Below are 20,351 nucleotides of genomic sequence, written 5' to 3' on the forward strand. Positions count from 1 at the left end.
TATATACCTTAAAGGATCAATATAATAAAAGCTATAATTATTGGTGTCAGACAGAGATAGAGGTAGCTGGATTGTTAAGCTGTGTGCGAAGCTTGAACTTTAATCAAATAAAAAGGAAAATGTATACCAAGATACAGTTAAATCAACTTCATGCTAAAATTCAGTAGAGTCTTGGATGTGGGTTTTCCAACACCCAGGTTTTCAGGACAACTTCGTACATCACTAATCCAAACTGCTTGTCTTCTGATATGCCAAAAATGCTTGGTGTGTACTGATTCAGGTTGCTACCTTACTTGATAAGAACCTTTTGTGCAATAAGTGGCTACTCCAGTATGTCTCATTCAATTTTGGGTTAACAGCCTGGCTGCATTCCAGCAGCCAGGCTTTTCTTTTATTTAGGATTAGGTATAGAAAATATCATTTGGCCAAACTGCTCCACATCAGTGTTTATTAAAGCTTCACTCGAGTCTCCTTCCATCTTTCTTCATCTCAATCTACCATCCTAACCACCCTTCTCCCTCAAATGCTTGTCTAGCTTCCCCTTAAATATATCTATACTATTTGCCTCAACTACTCCCTCTGGTAGCAAGTTCCACATTTTTTCCACTCTTTTAGCAAAGAAGTTTCTTCTGAATTCCCCAATGGATTTCTTGGTGACTATCTTACAGTGATGGCCTCTAGTTACACTCTTCATCACAAGAGGAAATATTCGCTCTCTATTCACTCTTATCGAAACATTTCAGAATTTTAAGCACTTCTATTAGGTCACTCCTCAGCCTTTTTGAGAGAAATGAGAGCCAGCCTGTCAATCCTTTCTCAATAAATACAGCTAGGTATTTCTAGTATCATTCTTAAGTCCTCTCCAGTGCCTCCATATCCAATTCACAATATTGCAACCAGAACTGCATGCAATATTGTAAGTGTACTCTAACAAAGGTGTGATGCAGGTCTAGCATAACTTCCCTACTTTTGAATTCTATCCCTCTAGAAATAAAGTCCAGTGCTTAAGTTTGTTTTTTCATGGATCGCTAACCTGTGGCACAGCATTTACTGGTTGATGTATTTGCACCGAGATACCTTTGTTCCACTGCCCCAACCAGATGTGCCCCTTCCAATAAGTGATCTCCATAGTTTTGCTACCAAAGTGTACTAAATATAACTAGTTAAGGGAGGGAGGAGACCAGGGAGAGATTTAATGCTGAGGGAGATATTAAATTTGAGGCCTTGGAGAACCACACCGAGCCAGAGTTTATTGGTGCAATTAGCAAGTCAGATTTGTGCAGGATAGGATACAAGGTAGCAGAGAAAGCTTTGGAGAGTGAAGAATGAAATGCCAGTCAGAAGTGAATTAGAATAATTAAGTCTAGAATAGACATGGGTAAGGATTTCAGTGGCAGATGAGCTGAGGGCAGGGCAGATGTGGATGATGTTACAGACATGGATGTAGGAAGCCTTTCTGATGGCACGGGGTGGGGGTGGGGGGAATGTGGCATTAAAAGCTCAGTTTGGCGTTGAATAGGACGCCAAGATTGCTAAATCTGGTTCAGTTTGAGATCATGGCCAGGAAATGGGATGTAACCTCTAACAAAATAAATCTTTATCGGAATTTGAGGCAGGGGCTAAAAGGGAATTTTCTTTTGAAAATTTAAACGTTTAGTTGGAGGAAATTAAGGTTCATCAAGGGCTGACAAGCAGTCTGATCACAAAGGTAAAGTGGGAAGTCAGCAACATCCACATGGAAGTTGACTCCATGCTGCATATGTCACCAACAGTACCACAAAGAGGAGGAGGAGGTGGTGGCCATGGATGGATCATTGGTGCGACCAAAACTATTGATGGAGGGCTGAACAGATTTTGTGGTGAGGAATGAAATCAAGCTGGATAATAGAAGTGATACGTTGTAGGAGGATGGTTTGTTCAGCTAGGGAAAAGACTAGAGTTGTCAAGAATGAAGATGGCATCGTGTCAAAGTCAGCCATTCATGACTTTAGTTGGGGTTATTTTGGTGCTGTGAAAAATGTGTAAAATTAATTGGAGATGTTCAAACAAAGGGTCATGTAAAAGATGGGCAAACAGCAGATCTACATCTTGAATGATTTATTTATTGGAGGTGAATCAGAAAATGTCCACAAAAATGGATGCCCTTGACAACCAGGGATGTTAGATCTTCAATGGTTAGTGCTGCTGCCTCACAGCGCCAGGGATTCTGGCCTTGGGTAACTGTCTCTGTGGAGTTTGCACATTCTCTCCGTGTCTGCATGGATTTCTTCCGGGTTCCTCCCACAATCCAAAGATGTGCAGGTTAGGTGGATTGGCCATGCCAAATTGTCCCTCAGTGTCCCAAGATGTGGAGGTTAGGGGGATTAGTGAGATAAATAGATGGGGTTACAGAGATAGGGCCTGGGTAAAATGCCCTATCAGAATCGGTGCAGACTTGATGGGCCTCCTTCTGCACTGTAGGGGTTATATGATTCTATGATTAAAGGCTCAATGCATACTCACAGCTGAACTCTCAGAATCTCCTTGAATTTCAAGGAAATTAACCAATTTAAAACAGGAAATAAAATTGACCCACCTCAACAACAGACGTGGAAAGAAAAACCCATCTTAACCACTCAAATAAATGACAAACTTACAAGAGTGATTTGGTCAACAACAACAGTCTCTTATTTAACCCCAGGAGACTAAGGAAATTTGACATGTCCGCTACGACTCTCACCAACTTCGATAGATGCACCACAGAAAGCATTCTTTCTGATTGTATCACAGCTTGGTATGGCTCCTGCTCTGTCCAAGACCACAAGAAACTACAAAGGGTCGTGAATGAAGCCCAGTCCATCAGTCATCCAGCCTCCCATCCATTGACACTGTCTACATTTCCCGCTGCCTCGGAAAAGCAGCCAGCATAATCAAGTACCCCACACACCCCGGACATACTCTCTTCCACCTTCTTCTGTCGGGAAAAAGATACAAAAGTCTGAGATCATGTACCAACCGACTCAAAAACAGCTTCTTCCCTGCTGCCATCAGACTTTTGAATGGACTACCTTGCATTAAGTTGATCTTTCTCTACACCCTAGCTATGATGATAACACTACATTCTGCACTCTCTCCTTTCCTTCCCCTTGTCTATATAGATTTGTCTGTATAGTGCACAAGAAACAATACTTTTCACTGCGTACTAATACATGTGACAATAATAAATCAAATTCAGCAGAGAAGCAGGTGGTGGGTGGGGTGGGGGGTGGAGGGGAAGAGGGGCGTTGGAGGGGAAGAGGGGCGTTGGAGGGGAAGAGGGGCGTTGGAGTGTAAAGGGTCATGTCCAACAATTCTGAATGCTTGGCAAGTACATCTTCAGGCATGACCAGCCAAGGAATCACAGCTACACCTCTAACACCTACAGCTCCCCAAAACAGGAAGGTTGAATCAGGCTTCCCAATGTCAGGCATTACTACTTCTAAGAAACCCAACTCTTCAGGACCATGGTCTGAAATCTGGCCAAACCATACAATTCAAGGTTGGGAACAGAAGCCGTTCCACATCTGACCAGAAAGCAGTCCAGAAATACAGCATTTCAAATAATTAGTAAAGCGAGCTGGCAAAGAGTTTATGCTAATAACAAAAATAAAATGAAAGGCAAGAGACTTAGAATAAGGCTGTAGTCGTATTGAAGGAGTAAAAGGTTACTTAACCTTTAAGAGGAAACAAATGTTCCAAATGATTGTCCCTTGGTGGATGATGAGGCATTTCCTATTGCATGTAGAAACTGACTGAATCAAGACATTATTAGAGTGGGTGGAGAGAAAAATGCCATACATTTTCCACTTATATATTATTCCAGAACAATACATATAATGTTCTATTTACAACTAAATGCTGTTGTGAAAGTTCAAATTGTAAAATATCTTGTCACTGTCATTCCAATGAGCAGCACAACTTGTGGAAACAAAACAGTTTAATTAGACGGTTACAAGCACCTCAAACAATTGGCTATTGTTACAATACCAGAATTCTTTTGTCCACAATCTAGTTATTGCAAAGGCAGATGGAAAAACCAGCAATTGGTAGATTTAGGAATGGTGGCACCATAATTAATGTGGAAAATGGAAATAAAACTAGCCAGTTCACTTTCACGTCATTGACTGTCTAGTGCACACTTGAAGATCTGACAAGTAGAAAACGCAATGAGATGGAACATGCCAGAATAGCATTTGACCACAACATTCTGTTACCTAATAAGTCTTTCATTATACACAGCAACTCAAGAAACATTTAAACTTACATTTCAAGAATGCAATGCTTACATGGATGATTAAAAAAAATACTTCCTATTTACATTGTTAATCCCTGAAAAAGCTACAAAGACCAGTGCAATTTATTACGTCACTGTCTGATGCTGAGAAAGCAATGCTGTTAATTGACTAAGATCAACTTTCCCTTTATGCTAAAGTTCTGTGGGGTCTGCTGTATTGCAAATTGTTTCAAACAAGTTTGATCACGTCCACTTTTATTTTCACTTTCATATCAATGGCTATCATTTCTGACACAGCAAAATATTTTAACATATAAATTTTTGTGACAAAATAGTAAATCTGCACATAGAAAAGTCACTTTTTTTTTACTCTCTTTTGCAGGCTTCAGTACAGGATATCGCAAATATTTTTCTTGGATATATATCTTACAATGCTGAAGCACAGTAAGGATAGTTGAATTAAAAAGAAATATTTTTTCTAATGCCAAACTTTGTGCAGGGCCCATTCTTGCAGGTATGCTTTCATAAATAAGGAAAGGCGATTAAGGGACTTTTGCAATGACAACAAAGTATACTTGCGGGGGCAGGCAACTTATCTCCTTTAAAGGACTGTTTTAGGACAAATCTGTTGGTCATCTGTATGGTTGAATTCAGCAATTCAACACTAACTGAAGCAAATTTTCCACAGTCTCCTTTGTAAGTAGACAAGCTCCAAAACATGCATTCTCTTAGCCACATTACAGTTTAAGTCCCGTTTCTGTATTTTATGGAAAGATATTTTACAGGAAAATCTACAGATTTTACAAGAATAATGCTTCTTTCCTATTGGATACAATTGTACAGCACTTTGCAATATCTCAGCTACTTCCTTACTTGATACAGTAGCTTCTCGCCTTTATCTTCTTGTCATTCAATATTAATACTCATCAGCTAAAACAATTTTCATAAATAGGTACAAAAAATATCCAAACACGTGAAAAAAACTAACATTTTTCTCATTACTTTCAGTTAGGAAATTTAACATGAGAAGGTCAGGCAACACAAGAAACAAAGCATCAAGACATGTTAAGTGTTTTCAGCAGAGTCAGTTGGCCAACTACCTCTTGCTAAGGACAAAAACTACCCTTCCCAAAACACAGTGCACAAAAGCAAAATTTCAAACATTAACAGTACTTCAGAGTGAACAATGGTCTGATGTTGGAGCCATCTGATTTACACCACTGATGTTTGAGAGTTTGCCACTTTGCTGGGTCCACGATGAACACTGGAGTGATCGTTGGCTCCTTGAAGAAAGCTGGCGAATGCTGCTAGGAACCAAGCCAGGGATGTCTGAGGCATTCTGCTGCAGAAGCGCGTTTCTCAGGGACCATTTCTAACATGGGCAGCAAGAAGTCAGTGAACTGTACAGCTTCTTCATGAGGCCATCCATATTTCTCTATTAGCACATCAAATAAGCTCCAGGGTTTCAGTTTTGTAATGTGTCGTAGTTCACCTATGCACAAAGTATAAAACAGTCAGGAAAATTCATGAGTACACTGAACCTAAGGGTTTATTAGGGTAAGAACAGATCCTAAAAGCAAGATGTGTCTGGATTTCAGATTTTTGCAACTCTATTGCCTAACATTTACAACAAGGATGCAGTTTCCATAATCAGGTGGGTTTCTATAAACTGAAAACTGCAGCCTTTACCCTGAAATGGGCAGAATAGCATGCCACGGATTAACAAACATCTCTCAACTATGATGGAAAGTGCTAAAAACTACATGGAATACTCACCAAATTCTCCCATCTATTTGGAAAGGAGATAAATAGCACATCACCAGCCTGGTTCTTAATATGACTGAAAGGAAACTAACTAAAGTTGAGCACTTTTATGCCAAATGAAGCATTCGTATGACAGAATGCTGAAAGTATTATCTTCTTCCCCAGTGTACTCATATGCTGAGCAGAATCTTTCTAGACACACTAAGGCACCTTTGATGACAGAACCAGGATAAAGGTTGGACAGGAAGGTCGGTTGGCCAACGAGTTCCCGCCTCTGGCTGATTGGTGGGCTGATTGGGAATGCTGGAAGTGAGGGGACAGCCTGCCACTTCCAGGCCAGTAGTCCTCATCACTTTCATCCTGCCTCTGGGTCAAAGTCCAGCAGATACCTAGAGTGGGAATCCTGTAAATAGAACCCTCGCCATAGTTCACCTTGCGAGCTCCATGTATAAATAGAGCATATCAAAGCCGTCCTGCAGGACAATGGCTATCCGGATCAGATCATTGTTAATTCTGGATCGCACAAACTCACAAATGTGCCAAAGGTTACCAGATTCAGACCTGAAAATTGCCTTGTCTACTTCAACCCTAGAAAGGCAAAGTATCCCAAATATGAGAACAACAGGTTAAATAAGCCAGTTCAAGCTGCTACTATGTAGTGTCGACTTGAGTGGCATTTTCCACTAACAGCCCTTCTTAGACAAAGGCACAACATATGCTACCCTCTAATCTTCAGGCACCTCACCTGTGACTGTCGTTGATTCAAATATCTCTGCTCGGAGACCCGCAATTTCCTCCCTCACTGTCCTGGGATACATTTAATCAGGTTCCAGGGATTTGTCTACCTTGATGCGCTTTAAGACTTCCAGCACCTCCTTCCATGTAATATGTACACTCTCAAAACATCACTATTTATTTCCCCAAGTTCTATGCCTTTCTCAACAGTAAATACTGATGAGAAGTATTCATTTAGGATCTCGCCCATCTCTTGTGGATCAGCACATAGATGACCTTGTTGACCCTTAAGAGGCCCTACTCTCTCCCTAGTTACTCTTTTGCCCTTTATGTATTTATAGAAGCTCTTTGGATTCTCCTTTGCCTTATCTGCCAAAACAATCTCGTGTCCCATTTTTGCCCTCATGATTTCTCTCTTAACTCTACTCCTGCAACCTCTATACTCTTCAACTTGATCCCAGCTGCCTATGCATGTCATGTGCCTCCTTCTTTTTCTTGACCAGGGCCTCAATGTCTCAAGTCATCCAGGGTTCCCTACTTCAACCAGCCTTACCCTTCACTCTAAAAGGAATGTGCTTACCCTGAACCCTGGTTAACACACTTTTGAACGTCTCCCACTTATCAGCCGTCCCTTTGCCTACCAACAGACTCCCCCAATAAACTTTTCAACGTTCCTGTCTAATGCCATCAAAATTGGCCTTGCCCCAATTTAGAATTTTAACTTTTGGGCCAGACCTATCATTCTCCATAGCTATCTTAAAACTAATGGAATTATGGTCACTGGTCCCAAAGTGATCCCTTACTAACACTTCTGTCACCTGTCCTTCCTTATTTCCCAAGAGATCAAGTTTTGCCTCCTCTCTAGTCGGGCCATCCACATACTGAATGAGAAATTCCTCCTGAATACACTCAACAAATTTCTCTCCATCCAAGCCCGTAATACTATGGCTGTCCCAATCAATGTTGGGAAAGTTCAAGTGTCATATGTTTACACACAGGGTCCCATTCTTTGAAAACAGAAGGAATATGTTCAAACCTCGAATCTTTTTTGAACTGCCTGAAAGCTTGAGGAGCCTGTAGTTCCCCACTGCATTCTCTCTGGCAATGCCTCAGCTAGAGTCCACTTGCCAACCAATCAGCATCACTTTTCTCCCATGGGATAAGTTGTTTGCATTTGTGCAATATGAAAAGCTTTGGCACTTCTCTCTCTTTCCAGTGATAAAACATTGAACTCATTCAAAAGAAAGGCAACAGCTTTTTAAAAAATTTGTATTGCAAAATCTTATTTTTGAAAGGAATGGAAATATTCCACACCTCAGTTAAACTTTACATCTGCAGGAACATAAATATTTTTTTAAATGTTAGTTATTAATCCAATTGATTCATATTGAAGTAGTAGCTGTGTGCCTGACACACATTTGATTGGAAAAGCTGAATAACTTGCAAAATTCTGAATGCCAGGAATAACAAAGATGTTAGTAACACGCAATTTTAATTTACGATAGTAGTGATTTGAAATATATTAACAGATTACACTTCATTAAATTGTAACTTTTTAACCTCATCAGAATATCACCAATTAGAACTGGATGATAATCAGTCAGACAGCACATTGCTCTGGGATATGGGATCAAATGAAATCAGACTGCTGACCATACTTCTTTGTGAAATGAACCAGAGCAGTCTTTGGTCCTAATTAGCACAGGTCCACAGTATGAAATTAACAACATGGCACAAATAGTCAATCTGTTCAATAGTTTTCTGATGCAGGATACGGAAACTAATATTATAACTGATCCAAGGATAATGCCACACTGCTACCTATGTGAGTATAAGATTTACAGGGCCGCTGGTTAGATGCATTGACCCGAACAGGCGCCGGACTGTGGCGACTAGAGGAATTTCACATTTACTCTGCATCCGTTTCAGGAGTGTTTATGTAGAAATTGAGAGCCTAGACTATAAAGGAGACTAATTTCACAGTGGAGATGTTTGTCAACAGAGCATATTTTTTGAAACTAGTAAAGGCCGTTGATCTACCACATTGCTCTGTTTAATTTCTGAGGATTGCATACCAAGTCTCCTCCAGTCAAGCCAACCAATAATATCAAGCTCTGTGAAAATTGCCAGCCTCAGGCTACCAAGAATAGTTAAGCAAGCTTAATGCGAGTGAGTTCAACTTTACAACACAGCCTTATTATCAGACCACCTGAATTGTATATGTAACCCATCAGTGTTTCAGAAGTACAAAAACTCCATGTTCTATAACCACTAGACAATAATGCCTTCTAAATGTATTTAATAATTCCCTCACTGTTCCTAAATACTTACCAAGTGATTTGATTTATTTAAGAATGCACATTGCATCAACTGCTTTTGCTGAAGGTCTATTTCCGATACTTACTTTTAGTTGGAAAACAATTAGTAGTCTGACTCAAAGCTGGTTAATTCCATACTCCTGTTCCATGATCATCTCCAAGTTGAATTATTTATTTGCATCCATATTATCAATATTTCTCATTATTTTAAAGGGGAATATCATTTAACTTTCCAAACTTTTCTCCAACATGGACATGTTCAGTTCTTGGTCCCTTCATTGCTTCCAGCCAAAAACAATATCATCCTATTTCTGAAGTCACAGTAACATGTAAATGGGCTTTTGGAGGTAGGGTACTCAAAAGGGTATTTTTAAAATGACCTTGATAATAGCTATCCAGAGTTTTACATCAGTCTTCTTTGGTTTGAATGAAATATCCTTGACTCACATCCTAACAATTGATACCATATCAATAATTAATTCCTATTAGATACTTATAGCAATAATTATACATTAATTTCATTTCCTGCCTTTGATATTGCACAGCTAGTGTAAATTTATATTCATGCTTCATGTTCCACTGTGCATAATCTTGCATATTTACCATATTTAATAAATTTATCAAAAACCTGAAAGCTATCACATAACTAGATAGCAGCGCATCAATAGTCATTTTTTTCCACATCCTTAGTTTTGGTTCTATTTTCTTACCATTCATAAATAATATAAACAGAGGACAAGTAGGGTCCTGTAGAACTCCAATCCAATTTCTGCTTCTCGCCAAGGCTTTTCCACTTAGCATCATTTTCCCTTACTAAGGTGTTATCAATCCAGCTCTGAATTGCTATTAATTTCATGAGCCTTGATTTTCTTCTAAATTTTTACAAGCTCTGAAAATATTATTCACAACCATGCCTCATTTCTCACTTCAAACAAAATAAACAACCACTTTCTTCATGTTCACATACTAAATCTAGGAAAACCGGGCAATTCTGCAAAACATTTAGGAAAGCTTTTAGCTATAATGCTTGCCTGAACTTGGATTTATATTTGTTTTAAAACATAATACTGTCTTAGCTTTCCTTGTGACCAAATAAAAAACATATCAGAGTTAGCTTAATACAACATGACTATCTTGCTGAAGATCATTTCAGAATCACTTTCTTATTTTATAAATTCTATAAATTCTTTAAACTCTGCACGTTGAATGTTTGACCTTTTTGAAATATCTTTCCAATAAAACTTTACATCACGTGCAAATAAAAGGATTGCTGTAGAACCAGCTCATGGTAAACGATGCAAAGTGCATTTATACGGTGGATAGCTAAAGCATCAATGGACCTCCAAAAGTACTTTACTATTAAGTACAGGGTTTAACAAAACAGCAATGCTGCATTGCAATTATTCCATAACCACATTTCCTAAACATGGATAAAGTGGTTATCAAATGACTTTAATTTTGAATAAAACTTGATGGCCCAAATCTTCAGATCCCAATACTGGTGAATGCTGAGACGATTGCTGCTATTGAGGGTTGCAATGGTATTGGAAATTCTAGGGAGCTGATTTACCCCCAAACTTGCAACTTCCGGTATGTCAGAAACGGCGCCACGGAAGTCCTCACAGATGGTCTTGTCAGCACCTGCTGCCACATAAACATGGGCTGTTTGCCATATATATATATATATATATATATATATATAATGCTGTTTATTTTACACTGATCCTAGTTGGCAGAAAGCCTGCTCAAAAGTGCAGCTGTAAGTAAATCAGGTGGAATGTCAAAAGCACTAAAGCACCCATGTCAACCCTGACACTGTTCATTGGGACTCCACTCCCCACTGACACTGCTCACCCTCTGCGCACAACCCAACACTGTTCACAATCTCCCCAACATGACTCACCACACCCAGTATCACCCAAAATTGCTTATCCTCTCCACCACCTGACACTGCTCACCCCCCAACCCACATTCCTGACACTGCTCACCCCTCCCCCCAACCCACATTCCTGACACTGCTCACCCCTCCCCCCAACCCACATTCCTGACACTGCTCACTCCGCCCCACTCTAGCTCACCATCCGGAATCCCTGGCTCCTTAGTCCAGCCGATGCCAGAGGTGAGCGGGTGAAGATTATTGGTTGTTGAGAATTGCCGGTGGGGTGTAGGTCACTTCAACGCCATTTTCCCATATCACTCCATTTCTTGAGAGACCAAAAATATTTATTTCTGAGCGTTAACTATATTAAGGATTGGAACATTTACTATCCTCTAGGGGTAGAGAATTGCAAAGTTTCACAACCTTTGCAATGAAGTAATTTCTCCTCGTCTCAGGACTAAATGATCAGCCCCTTGTCCTTAGACTGTATCCCCAACTAGAGGAAACAAATTCTCAGTATCTATCTTATCAAACCTCTTCAGAATGTTGCATATCTCAAAGAGATCATCTCTCATTCGTCTAAACTACAGAGAATATAAGCCTAATTTATTAAGCTTCATCATAGAACAAACCCCTCTCATTCAAGGGACCAATTTACTAAACCTTCACTGTACCACCTTCTACACTTCCTTCAATATGGAGACCAAAACTGCGCACAGTATTCCAGATGTGATCTCACCATAACCCAGAACAATTGTAGCAAGACTTCCTTATTTATCTATTCCAATTCCCTTTCAAAAAAAGGCCAACATGCCATTTGCTTTCCTAATTGCTTATTGTACCCACATGCTAACTTTCTCCATTCCTTGTACTAGCATACCCAAATCTCTCGAAACATCAACATTTATAAGTTTCACATATTTTACAAAATATTCTGCTTTTCTATTCTTACTACCGAAGTGAATAATCTCACACATCCCCACATCGTACTCCAACTGCTATCTTGCCACCCACTCACTTAAGATGTCTATATCGCTTTGCAGCTGTTCTCTGTTCTCCACACAGCTTACCTTTGCACATAGCTTTGCATTATCACCAAACTTCAATCCGTCACTTCTGTCTCTTCACCTAAGTCATTAATATAGATTATAAATAGCTGAAGCTCCAGCACTGTTCCTTGCGGCCCTCCACTAGTCACAGCCTGCCAACTTGAAAATGCCCTATTTAAGCCCACTCTTTGCCTCCTGTCCATTAACCAATCCTCTATCTGTGCTCATATTACCCTCAACTCCTTACGCCCTTATCTTGTGTTTCAACCTTTTGTGTGGCACCTTATTAAATGCCTTTGGAAATCCAGGTACTGGCTCTAAAGTTTTAAAGTTTATTTAAAGTAAAAGTAAATTTATTTATTAGTCACAAGTAAGGCTTATATTAAACACTGCAATGAAGTTACTGTGACATTCCCCTAGTCGCCACATTCTGGCGCCTGTTCGGGTCAATTCACCTAACCAGCACGTCTTTCAGACTGTGGGAGGAAACCGGAGCACCCGGTCACAAGTAGTGTCGCAATGAAGTTACTGTGAACCCCCCCCCCACCACCGGCCACCTAGTCGCCACACTCCGGCACCTGGGTACACTGCAGGAGAATTTAGCATGGTCAATGTACCTGATAGCATATCTTTCGGACTGTGGAAGGAAACCAGAGGACCCGGAGGAAACCCATGCAGACACAGGGAGAATGTGCAGACTCCGCACAGACAGCGACCCAAGCCAGGAATTGAACCCGGTCCCTAGCGCTGTGAGGCAGCAGTGCTAACCACTGTGCCACCACTACTGTCTACTGATCTAATGTCTACCCTTCTAGTTGCATTCTCAAGATAACTCTAAAAATTTGTAAAACAAGATTTTTGTTTTGTAAAACCACATTAACGTTTTCTAATCATTCTATACTTTGCTAAGTCTATTGTTAAGACGTCCTCTATAATAGATTCCAGCATTTTTTCAATGACTCATGTCAGGCTTACAGCCCGTAATTTTGTTTTCTCTCTTTCCTTTCTTGAAAAGCGGTGTTACACTTGCCAACTTCCAATCTGATGGGATCGTTCCTGAATCTAAGAAATTTTGCTCGTGCAAACACTATCTCTGCAGTATCTCTTCTGGAACTTTGGGCCATTAGGCCTCAGGGAATTGTCGGATTTTAGACCTTAGAGTTTCTTCAGTACTTTATTCCTCTGTTGATATTAATTACCTGAATTTCCTCAATCTTTTGAGCTCCCAAGTTATCCTTTATTTCTGATATGTAACTTGTGTCTTCTACTGTGATGACAGACACAAAATATTTGTTCAATGCATCTGCTATTTCCTCAATCCCCATGATAATTTCTTCTGTCTCTTCTTCCAAGGGACCAACGTTTACTGCTGTACCTTTTCAATCTATTTACCAAATCAGCCTTAGCCACCTCTCCCCAGATTCTTTTCTGCGACTGGAGTACGTCACTTTCAAATTTAACATGGAATTCAATGGTATTATGATCACTATTCCCAATGGATCTCTAACAATGATATTACTAATTAACTCTGCCTCTACACAATACTAGATCTAACACAGCTTTGTCCCTAGTTGGTTCCACAACATATTGCTTTAGAAAACTGTCATAAAAGCATTTTACAAATTCATCTTCTAGACCACCCTTACTAATTTGATTGTCCTAGTCAATATGAAGATTCAAGTTCCTCACAATTATTGCACTGCCTGTGTTACAAGCACCAATAATTTCTTGCTTAGTGTTCTGTTCAACGTTATAACTACTGGGTGGCACAGTGGTAAGCTTGCTGTTCCTAATTTCCACCCATAATGATTCCACTTCATGTTCTTCTGAAGCCAGATCCTTTCTCACTAATGACCTTGGCCGAAATTTTCCCATCCTGCCCGCCACGGGAATTGGAGTGGGGAGTGGCGGACAATGGGAAAGTCTGTTGACTTAGAGTGGGATTTTACAGTTTCGGGACTTATAATCCCGCCCCTTGTCTCATCCTTTACTTTTTCCCACCGCCCCCAAGCTCCTTTGCCATTCAGTCTGTCTTTTGAAAATATTGTGGACCCCGAAATATTTATTTCTCAATTTCATCATCTTGCAATCAAGTCTCTGTAATGGTGATCAAATCAAAATAATTACCTGTATTTGTCCCATCTATCTCTTATTGCAGATGATTATACATTCAGACAAAGAATCTTTAATTTTATTTTATAAACTACCATTCCCTGTATGGACATTACTTGCTGGTGTACATTTTTTTGTTAAATTCTCTGTCACTTCCTGTTCCTCGCTGCTGATCTTTACCGACATTGCTACCCTGTTTTGATGCCTTGACATTTCTGTTCAGATTTTTAAATCTCCCTTCACATGAATCCTCCCCCACCAACTCCCCACTGTTGGTTTAAAGGCTATACAATTGGCCAGGACGCTAGTCCCAGCCCGGTTTGGGTGGAACTCTTCCCAATGGAATTGCTCCCACTTCCCTGTATACCGATGTCAGTGCCCCATAAATCAAGACTCCTTCTTCCCACATCATTCTTTGAGCCAGGAGTGGATCAAGAATTAAAAACAAAGCCGGGTCTGTTTAAAAGCAGTGAAATTTAATTAACTGAAGACAGAGCTTAAACTTCTCTGCCATTGTGCTTTGCCACTGGGCCTCCCAATTCACCGATGGATGCAAGCTGGAGCTAGGACAGGAAGGTCCTGGCTCTCCAGGGTATAAAGGCAAGGCAACAGTTTTAAAGAGGGTCACCAGTGTGTGCTCTCTCTCTGCACCTGACCAGGTCCATCTGACCTATTTAAAAGGTTTAGCACCAAAATATTGAGCCGATGCACATTTAAATTCTGCCTAAAATACTTGAGATAGCCATTTATTTTCAGAATCCATTACTTATGCCTGATTTACAGTTCAAATTGTACACTAAGCCATTGATACTGAAATGTAGTACAATGGCCAGTGTGCTTTCCCAAGTATGCAACAAATCGCAAAGGCACCCAGCATTTCAAAGAGCATCCATCAGCTTCTTGACAGACACTTCAGACTTCTGCAGACATCACCCACCTTTAAAAGTGCAGCGTTAGGTAATCTATTCAATCGTTAAAAGTTGACAAGAACATTTTTTTTATATGCTCCCTAAGCAAATCGCCTCTGAACATTTAATATAGTTGAGTCAGTGCTTCATAACTATCGTTACCTTTTTTGGTGAAAAACTCCTTGGAATATTTCCCAGACATTGCGAACTTTCGAGGGATTTTCCCCAGCAGTTCAATGATCAAAGCTATGTGATCTGCATTGAAGAATATTGCCAGCAAAACAAAAACAGTTTAATCAGTACAATGCATGCATCATGTGATACTAGTCCTGGTACAGACAAGAGTGTTTCATCCTTGGCACTGAAACAGCCTCAGAATCATTTGGGCTTCTATAAACATTAAACCTTTATCACACTTCTGCTTTTGTTTCTTTGGGATTATTATTATTATGAGCATTGTGATTTTAAAAAATCAATTAAGTTCAAAGGAACATAGCAAGATTTTTCTCTAAAACGTTAGGCTGGTGTTCCTAGTTCCTGTACGTCAGTCAGCAGGATACTTTTCTGGTTTAGCTGTGTCTGCTCACAGCATTTATAATTTAATGTATATTCTGCAATGTTACAATTTAAAACTGATTACAGTGCAGGAAATACACTTGCAGCAACAGATCGTTGTAATCTGCATTATATTTGTTTTCAGTGGCAGACTACTTTGAAATTTCATCACTGACATTCCCACTGGTTACATCAAACATTAGCTTTAGCTAAAGTTCTGGACAAAATATTATAATTCAGTTGCCATGGAAACCTCTGTCCACTTCTGTCTGTGTTACAGGACCTTCCAAAGAGAAGAGGTACTACCTCTGCGATTGAAGAATTCCCGAGAATATTTCCCAGAAAGAGCAAAGTGTCTTGGGATATTGCCTAGCAGCTCTATGATGTGTGCTATGTGGTCTATGAGGGAGAGAAAAAAGGATACAGGAGTGGGTAAGGACAGGGAAGGAAAAGGGTGGGACATAAAAAGAGGAAAAGAAACTGGAATTAGTAAAATTGGAAAGCAGATTCAAATCACCCATGTTTGCAGCAATCCCCGGCAGAAGATTTTAGGTTAAATCTGGTCTACGGCATCATAACCTGCTGCAAGACTTAGAAGACATTGTGCCTGTGGGTCTACTGCAAGGGGGTGCGATAAGCAAATAGACTTGGAAATGAAAAGGTTGGAACACAGATGAAAACATGAACACCACCAGTGAAATTAATAATCAAACGTTCAAAGTTTAAAAGAAAATAGTGTTAAATTACTTCAACAATCAAATATCAAGAGACATCACAACACTTAAAAAGTATCAGAGGCAGGTAGGTCTGCCAATGTATTTTAAAAAGTAATGTACAAATTCACCTTGTAAAAGCAAAAGGTGTGTTTTAACAAACACTATCAAATAAGATGTTCAAACAAACGTGTTATGAGCTTTAAAAAAAATCTATTGTGTACATTAGTTGGTCTTTTATTATTTTAATAGAAAAAAAACACTTTTAATCACAGCTGCAGTATTTACAAAATAAAGGGCCTGAACTTCCTTGGAGGAGCAGTCAAGAGTCAGGTTGCCATTCCACTTCTGGTTCTTTTTTAACCTTACATTTAAAAAAAAATGCTAACTCATCCAACATTCCGACTCAGGCCGGGTGAGATCCAGGCAGTGCAATGTGGCACATCCCCGGGCCTAATGCTGAGTGCAGCTCTGTTGGGTGCAAAGAGACTATGCTCCCTTTTTTAAGGCACCAGCTGCCGTAAATCAGGCAAGTTTAAAGACCCTTTTACAGGCTCAGGAGAAGGTGAATATATAAGATAAGTGGGTAGGATTTGAAGAGGGAAATCGGGTTATGCCTCCAGACAAGGGATGGCAGGAGGTGGGGTGTCAGTCCTCGAGAGGGACTGGGGAAAGGGGGTAAGAGTCCCTTTGGACGAATTCCCATGGTTATGGGGATTCCCGTGGGAGGGGTGCAGTCCCACAAGGGTGGAGAAGTTCCATGGGGTGGTAGTCAGGGGTAGCCACCTCCGGGTTTGTGCGCGCGCGTGGGGGGGAAGGGGGGGTGTGGTTTGGTGGATCCCATTTTTTTGGCAAGGGGGCAGGGGCACTCTGCATCTGTGCAATAGTTACCCAGAAGTTAGGAGAGGTTTTAATTCTTCTAACTTTTTCTGTGTAACTATTGATATAACCCAGTTGGAACCACCCAATGTTTGCTATTAAAATCTCATTTTTGGATGGTTACCAGTGCAGGGAAATTGCTCTGGGGAAGTTGGTACTTTTGGGCAATTGCTGTGCAAACCTTACCTGGGAACGTCCGGGTAGGGTGGGGGCTCCCTAGTGCATCTTTGGGGTAGCCCCCAGTATGGTGCTTGGAAGTTGTGGCCCAATATTTTTCTTCCATGCACAGTGCTTATGATACGCTCAAACATCTCCCTACTTTGTCTAACCCCCAACTTTCTATTCCTTTCTCCTGTGTGCTTACAGCTTTTCCTTAAATGTAATTATGCTATTCATTATAACTTCTACTTGTGGTAGCAAGTTCCATATTCTAACCACTCTCGGGATAAAGAAGTTTCTCTTACATTCCCCATTGGTGTTTTTAATATTCTTAAACATATGGCCTCCAGGTTTTGGCCTCCCCACATGACAAAGCATCCTCTCTACTTCTATCCAATCAAAACTTTCCATAACCTTAAAGAGCTCTATTTGGTCCCTTTCAACCTTTTCTAGAGAAAATAATCCTAACCTGTTCAATACTTCCTAATAGGTATAACCTGTCAGTTCTTACATAATCCTCGTGAATCATTTTTGCACCATCTTGAATACCTCTATATTCCATGATATTGAGATCAAACTATGCACAATACTGGAAGTGTGGCCGAGCCAAAGTTTTTTACAACTATGTTTTCAATTCCCTGCTTTTCAATTCCAATCTCTTAGAAATTATGCTACTTTTTAAATGGATTTATCAACCTGCATTGTTACTTCTGGTGAATTGTGATTCTCTAATCCATTTAGACTCTAATTTCCCTAGGTGTATATATGGCCTCCTTTTTCTTCCTACCAAAATGCACAACTTCAAGTCATAGAACATAGAACAGGCCCTTCGGCCCACGATGTTGTGCCGAGCTTTATCTGAAACCAAGATCAAGCTATCCCACTCCCTATCATCCTGGTGTGCTCCATGTGCCTATCCAATAACCGCTTAAATGTTCCTAAAGTGTCTGACTCCACTATCACTGCAGGCAGTCCATTCCACACCCCAACCACTCTCTGCGTAAAGAACCTACCTCTGATATCCTTCCTATATCTCCTACCACGAACCCTATAGTTATGCCCCCTTGGAAAATTTTCGGATTGGAGGCAGGTTGCTAGCGGAGTGCCGCAGGGATCAGTGCTTGGTCCTCTGCTCTTTGTGATTTTTATTAATGACTTAGAGGAGGGGGCTGAAGGGTGGATCAGTAAATTTGCTGATGACACCAAGATTAGTGGAGTAGTGGATGAGGTGGAGGGCTGTTGTAGGCTGCAAAGAGACATAGATAGGATGCAAGGCTGGGCTGAAAAATGGCAAATGGAATTTAACCCTGATAAATGTGAGGTGATTCATTTTGGTAGGACTAATTTAAATGTGGATTACAGGGTCAAAGGTAGGGTTCTGAAGACTGTGGAGAAACAGAGAGATCTTGGGGTTCATATCCACAGATCTCTAAAGGTTGCCACTCAAGTGGATAGAGCTGTGAAGAAGGCCTATTGTGTGTTAGCTTTTATTAACAGGGGGTTGGAGTTTAAGAGCCGTGGGGTTATGCTGCAACTGTACAGGACCTTGGTGAGACCACATTTGGAGTATTGTGTGCAGTTCTGGTCACCTCACTATAGGAAGGATGTGGAAGCGTTGGAAAGAGTGCAGAGGAGATTTACCAGGATGCTGCCTGGTTTGGAGGGTAGGTCTTATGAGGAAAGGTTGAGGGAGCTAGGGCTGTTCTCTCTGGAGCGGAGGAGGCTGAGGGGAGACTTAATAGAGGTTTATAAAATGATGAAGTGGATAGATAGAGTGAACGTTCAAAGACTATTTCCTCGGGTGGATGGAGCTATTACAAGGGGGCATAACTATAGGGTTCGTGGTGGGAGATACAGGAAGGATATCAGAGGTAGGTTCTTTACGCAGAGAGTGGTTGGGGTGTGGAATGGACTGCCTGCAGTGATAGTGGAGTCAGACACTTTAGGAACATTTAAGCGGTTATTGGATAGGCACATGGAGCACACCAGGATGATAGGGAGTGGGATAGCTTGATCTTGGTTTCAGATAAAGCTCGGCAAAACATCGTGGGCCGAAGGGCCTGTTCTGTGCTGTACTGTTCTATGTTCTATGTACTTCCAATTTGGTGAGTAGTACTGGACCACCACCGATCCTTGTGAAACAACACTTCCCATCTGCCTGTCGGAGTAACTGCTACCTCTGTTTTGCTTTATAGCCAGCTTGCTGTTGATTCTGCTAATTGTTCCTGGATTCCATATGTTTGATCACAGCGATGAATCCAATGTGTGGTCATATAGTGCTCCTATTATACTTTAGGTTTCTAGATGTTGTAAATTACAAATATTTTTAATTCACTAAACTTAATTTAAAAGACCATAGTTCCATTATTTTTTTCTGTCTCTCTTTTTAAACCTAGATATTAAATTAGTTGTCTGCCAGTCCTCTAGCATCATTGAGCCTCTGCTACCTCAGTACACTTAGAATAAAGTCTTCTCCATAACCGGTTGGCAAAACCAACTAGCTGCAGATAAAACCAACTAACTCCAAACTATTAATGGACTATGTGTCTAAGAATTCTTCTCCCATACCCACCAAACCAATGAATGACATTTTATTTATTTCTTTGTGAATGTTGAATTTGAAAAATATTAAATGGTTTTAATTACTTTTTTTTCTTGTAACACTGAAGAAATGTTACTTATATCAATTTCCTTACCATTTTATTCCTCCAACTGTGGGGTTGAAAGTCAAATTTCTACACTTTAAAAATTAATATCTGTATCTACATTAATAATTCAGAATAAACATTCATAGGAATTACCATTCACTGCTGCACAATTCTTCAGCAATCATCCAAAATACAAATTCAAGGCCGTTGGGACTGCAGCCATTTGGTCACAAATTAAATCAGTGAATTTGAATCATTACGAAAAGTAGAACTTCTAAAAAGTTATAGCTACTATCAAATTGGGGAGAACTTTATGCAACAAAGTAACAGCTGCTATCAACATCAGTTATTAAGACATAATCCTTAAATTTGAATCATGT

General features: G+C 40.2%; 1 protein-coding gene across 6 annotated transcripts in view; it reads right to left on the bottom strand.

The window, feature by feature from the left end:
• Window positions 1-3,522: 3,522 nt before the first annotated feature.
• LOC144507991 (SRSF protein kinase 2-like) overlaps window positions 3,523-20,351 on the bottom strand; it is a 200,438-nt gene continuing 183,609 nt past the window's right edge. For 3 of the 6 annotated variants that reach the window (XM_078235668.1, XM_078235673.1, XM_078235670.1), the window contains exons 15-17: window positions 15,879-15,971; window positions 15,180-15,272; window positions 3,523-5,744 (exon numbers count right to left, since the gene is read on the bottom strand). In XM_078235668.1, the coding sequence (XP_078091794.1) occupies window positions 5,560-5,744; window positions 15,180-15,272; window positions 15,879-15,971 (371 nt within the window). In that variant the 3' untranslated portion in view covers window positions 3,523-5,559. The remainder of the gene's footprint in view (window positions 5,745-15,179; window positions 15,273-15,878; window positions 15,972-20,351) is intronic. The other 3 variants (XM_078235669.1, XM_078235672.1, XM_078235671.1) reach the window with 3 other exon arrangements.

This window comes from Mustelus asterias, chromosome 19 (assembly GCF_964213995.1).
Source record: "Mustelus asterias chromosome 19, sMusAst1.hap1.1, whole genome shotgun sequence".
Taxonomy (NCBI): domain Eukaryota; kingdom Metazoa; phylum Chordata; class Chondrichthyes; order Carcharhiniformes; family Triakidae; genus Mustelus; species Mustelus asterias.